The sequence below is a fragment of the Ceratina calcarata genome, unplaced genomic scaffold (assembly GCF_001652005.2).
Source record: "Ceratina calcarata isolate Rehan_Ccalc_2016 unplaced genomic scaffold, ASM165200v1 scaffold466, whole genome shotgun sequence".
Classification (NCBI taxonomy): Eukaryota; Metazoa; Arthropoda; class Insecta; order Hymenoptera; family Apidae; genus Ceratina; species Ceratina calcarata.
The window spans coordinates 91,116-100,697 of NW_017170692.1; the positions used below are offsets into that span (position 1 = coordinate 91,116).

Below are 9,582 nucleotides of genomic sequence, written 5' to 3' on the forward strand. Positions count from 1 at the left end.
TTTAAATTTGTTCAATCATGTATCTCACGTTTTTCGTACTAATCGATATTCATTAGATAGCACTTGTGTAATATTTTATTCACTGTATACTTTCTACGTTATCGCGTTAAATCGCCTTATAGCATTCCCTATATTTTCGAGAATTCCTGAAGCGGAAATCGAAGAAAAATGGGCGGGAAATGTCAGCGGCATGTTCATACCGCGGTAAGGAAATTATCACCCTCAGGAACTTGCGACTGTGCTTCCTGCAGTCGGTACCTTTTCCGGTATTTCTTCCGCTAGTCAGTACATCTTATCAGAATTCCCGATCATAATCTTGATATCGGTCTCTTTTATTTTCTCTTTCCCATAATGCTATATTTTTCTCACGATAACGTCCTCAATAGGATAACTGAGAAAATAGGGATGTGCTTTATAACTTCGTATTTGTGAACATGTAATTGCTTAATACTTTATTTTCTTGTTTTTAAACAGTCACCAGTAGGTGCACACATGTTTGATATAACAAGTGTGTCATAGGCGAGACCGAATTGTTCTGACCATGAACAGTTTGTTGAACTAATCGAAGAATAAATCAACCTGCTCAGTCTACGTTCGTCCGAATGACAATCGATTCGAGATTTATGTTCCCCTAGCAACGGCAGCCGCAGTACCCGATCGAAACAAGAAAGAGAATTCGCCGGCAATCCCGCAAGTAGTTTTACTTTTTACTCAGACTCTCGTAGATTTCATTTGTTGAGGCTCTCTAGTGATTTCGCGACCTATTGGCAAGTACAGATCAAATTCACCGTTGCCGTTCGACGTCACTACATACTGCACTAGCACGGATACAAAACACTTCAAAGTATATCAAATCATATCACCACTTCTCAATATCATAAATCAGTTTTTAGTGAACTGCAATTCTTTTGTTAAACAGTTGTCCACAAAGGTCTTTGTAATATAAGAATTTAGGCAATATTGAGAATACTTAATTTTATAAAAGTCTTACATTTGGTGGAATTAACATAATTTTGCAGATCCCAGACAGACAGTTTATAAGACAACAAATTTACCAAATACTTAATGCTTGCAATGTTTCGCGCTTTGTGAATGCTCATCTCGGCATCATTAAATTTTAGGTACGCAATGATTTTATCGTTAGTAAATTTAACACATGTAATGGTTCAATTACAATAGAAAGTATTATAGCAATCTATATACACTCGATGAGGATATTCTGTATAGGACATATTATTGAATCATGATATGCTGCTGCATAAAGGGCCATTCCCACTTACGGTCTGCTGGCAGAGGGTAGCAAGAGGTGGGCAGTAAAAGCAGTGCTGAAGTGGAAAGTGAGAGGTAGAGGGAAAAGCATGTAAAAACTGGTTGCCTTAAAGGGGCCCGCTGATTTCTGTGGAACGACTGACCAAGTGCGCAAGTCATACCGGCTGCTGTCTGGGTCCAAGCAAGGAACTGATCGCTGTCCGCTGCCCGCTGCTCGTTGTCATTACAATAAGGCGGCAGATCAAAGGTATCATAAATGTATTGTTTCACTGCATGACAAGGGATTCAAATCATAATACAATATAAAATTAGTGTAGATATTAATATACGTATTCAAATAGAATTTACTGTAGATTGTTTCCAATTTTTAATAAATTAATTTTTACATCTCATAGCGACCATGAAAGCCTGTCTGGAATATTGCACACTTCCATTTTATCAATAGAAATATAATTAAACAAATTAAGAAATATCAAATTACCTTGGACGCGTTTCACGAAAGAGATCAGTCCATAAAAATTAAAAGCTTAAAATATATAATTCCTAGATATAAATCGATTCTTTAGTAGAACAGATGGATTTTATTATGTATCTATGTGCAACTGAGTGAGTATGCTCCAAGTAAGTAGTATTACCTGTATTTGACAGACGACTTCCCCGTAAGGCCAACATCCATAGACAGCTGGTAGAAAACCAAACGGCGTAACCAGGAGACCAATAGCAAGATCATTACTCGCCAAACTCGTCAGCAAGTACTTTGGCTGCAATAAAGTTGAAGAGAACCTGTTGATCGTTTAGATTACATTGTTGGGGTGTTATTCATTACGCAAACTAATTTTAAAAAGACTTCTTTCTTGCATCAATGGCTCGTGCATTTGAAAGATAACATTTATTATAAAGTGTCCCATTGAAATCATACATATGTTTAATTTTTTAATATATTATATAAGTATTGTTATTGTACATGTACCTAATGTTTTAAGGTTATTTACACTTATTCTTTATTTGTATTATTTCTGTTAATTGTACTCACATAACAAATATTAGATCTGAATAATATTGTGGTAATTGTACCATTGAAAATAAAACAATGGTTTATAATAGAAAGATTATTTCTCTGTGTGTATTATGCTTTGAGTGTGCCAAGTATGTATTCTTTTTATAGAAAACAGTTAATTCGATCTGTCTGTATGATGCATCAGAGATTAAAAAATAGAGGAAAGCATTAGTGTATAAATATTGACTTTTATATAATTGTAAAGTACATAATATTGATTTTACAAAAAAAAATTTTGGAACTGGAGCATCGTAGGTACACTGAGAATTATAGTTTATACTTAGAATCTGGACTGGATAGAATAATATTTGCTTGTTGTCATAAAGTTAGCCATTCATCTACATAAAGAATAAAATGCAGACATTTTAATCAAATCATCAGAGAACGAAAACAATTTCTCCATCATCTGACTTATAAAATTGCATTTGGGAAGAGAATGGAAGCCGATTTCAAACTTTTACTAAATCCTTGAGAAAAAAGACCTCGGATACTTCATTATGCTCTACATACGCACAAAGTTTTATTAAGATCAGAATTCGGGGTCGAACAACTTTGCTTGTTAATCTAACTTGTTGATTTTAAATGCCAGGTCGGCAAACATTAAAATCATACTTTAACATCTTTTTACATAATTATTATCATTATTAATTACATTTTTATGGAATTACAAATTGCTGATATTCTTCCCATGAAAATCGTAAGTCCAAACTTAAGTAGTATTATTTAATTAATATAAGGGAATCCAATGTTAATAGTATGAACAATATAATACTCGTTTTTATCAAGAAATTTTCATAATGAATGATTTATTCTACACGCGTATCTAATTGTTATTCGCAACCAACTATCCGTAATCAATCATACGTTGTTGCCTGGGGTATAGCCAAGAAAATAATAACAGATGTACACACGCATATTATAATCTCGTAAAGTATATAAAGAATTGCAATAATAAATATGAAAAAATATACAAAAATTAATTTTCCAATACCAATTTTATAGATAACACGTAGAAAATATGTTTTATCGTACTAAATATTTTTATAGAGGAAGTACTACTAAATAGCTATATTATATTAATGTACTTTCTGCTATTAAGAAAGATATTTTATTGCACGAGAAAATCAGATACACTCGATTCTGTGAACCAGTTTCCACGAAAGATTAAATTCCTGAGGTTATATACGGCAGTATACAATGGCACAAGAAAAAATGTCGTCCACGAAGATTAACAAATTTTTTTGAAAGTTTTTTGTGTTTTTTTGAAAGAATGATACAAAAAAATCTGCCTAGAGATCTTACGAAAAACTAAATAAGATCTTGACTTGAAAGAAAGATGCATACATACACACTTCCATATTCAAGTGAAAAGCGGTTATACAGAAATAAAGGAAAAAAAATGCGACAACTCATCTGTTATTATTCAACCACTACGCAATTGTATACATATACACAGGCATTATGGAACAAATATAACTCTGATAAATCTATGCATATTATAGTAATATTATGTAAGAATTGTTTTAATTTCCTATTTTTACTTCCTACTTGTTCCTTGTTATTTATAATTTCAATAAGAAGAAAGAAAAGAAGTGTACAGTAGTCAAAATCATTATTTACAAGGTTATATTATACATATACTACAAATGATGGTAAATTGAGTCCTGGTGTCGTATTCCTTTTTTTTCAGTAAATAATTGTAATTTCAAATATCGTACTCAATGAGGTAATGAAAGTAAAGAGTAATGAATCTTTTAAAATGATTGTAAATTCAAACATTTTAATGATAGCACAAAATTCATTTTTCTCCTATTTTAAATAGAAGTCTTTGAGATAAGATTTCTAGCTATACAATCTCCGCAAAAAGTTATACGCATTCTAAATACATATAATGTATTCTGACTTTGCTGTCTAGCTATTCTCATTAAAAGGTATGTGTTATTTGAAGTACAACAAAATAATTATTAAAGTCGTTTAACTATTTTTTTTCTTCCTCATTTTAACATTGTATTACTGTAAAATATTTCAAAATCCTGACACTACTTTTTCGTTAATTCTTTTTCAATTTAATGTAGCAATGTAGCTCTCCATTCCACTAAACTCCATAGAAATATGAATGAGAACTTCAAATTGATATAATTCCAAAATGAGCTTCTCAGTTTCTTTCTTTTCCATGTGATTGTAATGTGGTAATAACTATTTGTTAAAAAAGTTCCGAAGATGTCTCACTAGTTTAGCTTATGGCCAGAACAATCTTCAATTGAATTTGTGTACGTAAATGAAGAAAGTAACAAACATAATGGAGTATCCGAAATCCAGACTCAATCTACCACTTCCACTATTATTAAAAGATAAGATGGTTTGAACGATTTACTAACCTGTGCGTGAATATATTTGCTGTATCGTCTACTGTTGATGACGCATATCACTAACAGGTTCGCGCACAGAATACCTAGACTGAGCGCGAGGATCAGAGCGGCGCGTAGTAATTCTCCTGGGCCCGGGCCAGTCCAAGTTCCTTCGGGAGCATCCCTACGCCAACAGCTGCTGTTGCTCAACGCAGGTGCTAGTAAAATCGTTTGTTTGTGTTCCATTCTTTTTTCGATCGATGCTTTTATTATTGTATATCGTGTTTAACCCCGTAGCCCAGACGAGACGTTCGCGTCTCGTATGAGACCGGGCCGACGAACGCGTTTCACCGATATATTTCATCTCTGCCGTACTGCTAACCCCGCAGGGCTCGCTTCTCGACAATTTAAAACGATCGCACTGATTTCCGTCATTGTCATGCACTCAGACGATTTTATTATTAGATTAATAATTATTGTACGTATTCGGTCAATGCATATTAATTGAAACGCATTAAGTGTTAAATTGAATGATTCTTCTATCAGAGATTTTCACTATAAAACTGGATGTTCGAGTGGCACATGATGTCAAGGCACGATTGATTAAATTGCAGTTCAGGTATCTGCAATATTACAAATTAACATTTATGTAGCAAATTCTTAGTTGTTTTATATATCACTATATATAAACTGAGAATAATATCTGTGTTTCATCGAATTTTGTTCTTTTCTAAAACAGAAAAGTTAATAACTTCTTCAAATTCCATGAATTCATTTGAATTATTTAAAATCCTTATCTTCATTGAACAGTCAACAAGATTAGGAGAAAGATGGAAGATTAACGTTAGATATTCTGCATTTCTCTCTCATGTCAGATAATACGAGTATACACCTGTCACTCTACACAAAATGAGAAATAGCCTTTAAGCCGAGAACTTTAGTTGGAGTAGCACTAAGTACTAGAGCAATTATGGTGCTTAATAGGAATGACGCTTATCGTTAATCCAAGTATTTAAAATTTTATTGTTCTTAATTCCCTAATAAAATCTTTAAATATTATAATGGTTTATCTATTCTTACTGTTTTATTAATGAATATGAATCTTTCCACATAATTAATTTATTTTGCGATTATACGATGATGGAACAAAATGTTCCCTAAATATTAAACTAAATGGGCTTTATACGTTTGCTATTGAAACCATTTTACGCGACCATAATGAAGCATTCATTTGAACAATTATAGCAAAAACAAAAAAGGGAAGGAAACTGAAATCAGAAAGAAGAAATGTCTGGAGGCAAATCACGGCATAGGGTATATAACGGTCTCCTTTTAATTATTGCGAAACCTGCGGCCACTGAGACTCGTTCCAGCTCGTTAGTTACGTACGTCCTCGTTATTCAACTCTTACCATCGATTTTTCTTCATTTGAGTGTTAAAAAAAGTATTTCCGTCGAGTTCTTAATTTCTAACTTTCACATTTTCCTTTTTAATCGTTTCAACATTAGTATGGGCAGATTTTTCTATTTATTTCGCAAATCCAACTTGCCTCTAATGAGACGTTTCGACAAACATTGAATACGAAATACGTATTTCAACGATATAGCAATATTTCGAGCTCTAGTAGAACTTCGCCCGAGTGATCATATCTAACGCACCAACGCAACAGTGCAATCGAAGGGGACGTATTTCATGACGACATGTGACAGGTGTACATGCCTGTGTACGTGACACATTAACGAGCAGCAATACAATTCTACGTTGTAGAGAGAAATAAAATATTAAATATTAAATCATCTTAAAGTATCATATGTATACACGTATACACGTGAGTAAATCCATATTACAGGCTGTAATAGATGCTGATCAAAAAGATAGCAGGTGTTATTTATAATGTAAACGTTTTCTCTGCATTTGCACATTAATTGCATAAAGGTGAGTCGTTCTTATTCGACGCAGTTTTTCTATATGTTAGAATTATAAAAAAAAACTGAAGAAATTTACACAGCACCATTCAACTTCTATTTATAGTATAGAAATTGAATATTTAAGAAGAATGAATTTCTGCAAATAATTGTTTTATATAAACAAGGCAATATTAGATTTTGCGTGGGTACGAAAATACATTCTTTACACAGTGAGCATTAATTTTTCAATGATTCCCGATTTTGAATCAGTAACGAAGAATACGGTAAATCTAGCTCAGTGTATGCGAAACGTCTCCAGTGGGTATCATAGACGTAAGAAAATAGGTCGAGCATATATAGCATAGCAGATCAAATGTATTTTTGTTAATAATAAAAAGTAGAGAAAATACGTAATAAGAGTTTCTTCCAATCTCTCTCTTCCATACCGATAGAAGAAGAACAAACTCTCAGATTCATTTTCTTTTTCTCAAGCGCCTCGTTTTAAATCACCCATTTAGGCACTCGCCCTATCCTCAAATTGAATAGTAGCATATACATATATGATAAAGCGAAAATAAAATTCATCATCGACAAAATAAACAGCAAAAATTACATGAATGTAGTAGAAAAAACATCTGAATAAATATGCATTATGCATATATCATATATACATCCGGTAGCAGTTTTATATTTCAACATGACAACGCAGTGCTACACATTTCAAAACTCATCTACATATATTTTAGGGCACAAAAAAAACCAGGGCCAGTACGTCTGCCCAACTTAACATTCAAATTGTTAAAACCTCTCTCAACCAATGAACAAAAGTAGAAAATAATACGAAATTAATGAATTAAAAAATGCTATTAGATTGGGTCAGTTTACATCATCAAAAGATATAAAAACTATATAAATTGCTAGCGAATAAGATATTCGAAGTTATGGAACGCAAAAAAGGATCCACTCATTATGGTATAACTAGGTATAAGCATTACTAATTGCAATAAGTCTTATATTAAATCGAGTATGTAGTAAGCATGTTAGAAGTGTGCTATCAATTAGATCATTGTATTTATCAGACTTTCCTTATTGTACATAATACCTACAGATTTTTTCTGATCTTGAACTTGTAGTCCTGTTTGTTACTGACACAAAATTAGATATCCATCATTCAAAAATTAAAGATAGTACACGTATATTATTTTTTTAACTAAGAGTATATAGGACATACAGGCATATAAATAGCATTTATGTGACACGAGTACTTGAATTGTTCTACAATAACATTTACAATCATATTTAAAATAAGATACTTTTATAATTTTACACTTTTCTGTACTAAACTTTTCGTAAAGAATTGCATTTAAGTGGAGCAATCGATTATGTAAACGAGTCCCTTAAAAGAAACGTAATTTATTCAAATACGGTTATTCAGCAAAGTGCCCATCCAAATATAAAACAAGTTGCGTGTTACATTTCAAATTATATGGGTTTATCGTTTGTATTTTGAATATAACATATATCTCAGGATGCTCCTTTTTGCTTTGTCCTCTTTAGTTCTCTAAAACCGATCATCCACTAAACCGCTTATCGGAATAAATTTGTCTCCCTATTTGTCCAAATATAATCGATGTTTCAATGGCTACAATAGTCAAACTCCTAAACTTGTCCGTGATATTCATAGGTACACTTATATCTACAATTTTTTCTTATAAACAATTACTTATTTAATTATGTGTAGTTTTATGCATTCATATTTGGATAAACTAGCATTTATCTTATTATTAAGAATTATTAGCATAATTATTATTAGGAACACAATGTTATCTAAGAAGTGTTATCACTTTCTAATTATAATTATAACTTTATCATTTTAAATCATTTAATATAGTTTATTGTCAGGAGCACAGTAGGTTCAGTTACCATAAAAAATATTTAAAGCAAAATAAGAAGAAAATCGAAAATGGTAAAATTGAGCTCGAGGCTTCATTTCCGAGAAAAATGGCTTTGTGGATCCATTAAGTACGCGTGCACCGAAGGTAAGGGCTAAGAGACCATTGCTCGTGCGACGCGAACACCCGCGCGCGACCACGTACGCCCGTAGAATTTTCGTTACACGTTGCAGTCGTAGTAGACACGTACCTTTAACGCTCGTATACTTGGTGGATCCTCAAAATCGTTTACCTCAAAAACAAAGTCAGCTTTTAGAATCAGTAAAAGTCAAAATTTAATAAAAAATTACATTGAGTGATATGGTTCAAAAAGCAAAATCCAACCATGAATTGCCACGTTTATATTAAAAATGTACAATAACGTTCGAACAGTACCGAAACCAAAACTTCCGATAGAATTTCCGAAATCAGATCTCAGAAACACGGTTATTCCAATATCAAAGTTACTAAACGAGAATAGAAAATATCATTGAAATGGAAGGCGCTAAAAGAGTAGACAGTCAGACGAGAATTAACGCTAAGATAGCTTTATTACGTTAGTAAGTACTAAGAGAAGGCTGCGCAATGCTAACAACCTTCCATGAACAGTGAAGATTTAGCCGCAGCGGCAATGGATGCATTTAGATGGGAGAATTAAGCTTTTTCGTTAACGGAGCATTCTTAGCGAACCGTCTACCTAGTGACTTCACCCTAACGGAACAAACAAGTGGAACGTACGACGGGATAATGGCTTGAAAGATATCCCTGGAGGATAGGGGTGGCTTCTACATTACAAACTTCGAACATCCGTACCTTAAGTAACAACTTACTAGGATAGTTAGGGATAATGGTGAGGGATAGGCTAACTAGTGATCTTGGATCTTTCGTTATATCCACGAAATACGTGAGCATATCATAGTACATGATCGGGAAATCTCATAATACTTCTCATAATACTTCTCAATTTTTTATAATTATTTAAGATAGGATACACATTAAACGTTCTCAATTGTTTAAAACGAACGACTAATTTTAATAATGATATACTAAAAACATTAATATTTGACCAA

The 9,582-nt window shown here is 32.7% G+C and overlaps 1 protein-coding gene across 3 annotated transcripts in view; it reads right to left on the reverse strand.

Annotated features, from left to right (window-relative positions):
* LOC108627389 (trace amine-associated receptor 9) overlaps window positions 1-9,582 on the reverse strand; it is an 86,268-nt gene that overhangs the window by 72,332 nt on the left and 4,354 nt on the right. For all 3 annotated transcript variants that reach the window (XM_026815554.1, XM_026815553.1, XM_018028597.2), the window contains exons 2-3: window positions 4,705-5,297; window positions 1,905-2,030 (exon numbers count right to left, since the gene is read on the reverse strand). In XM_026815554.1, the coding sequence (XP_026671355.1) occupies window positions 1,905-2,030; window positions 4,705-4,920 (342 nt within the window). In that variant the 5' untranslated portion in view covers window positions 4,921-5,297. The remainder of the gene's footprint in view (window positions 1-1,904; window positions 2,031-4,704; window positions 5,298-9,582) is intronic.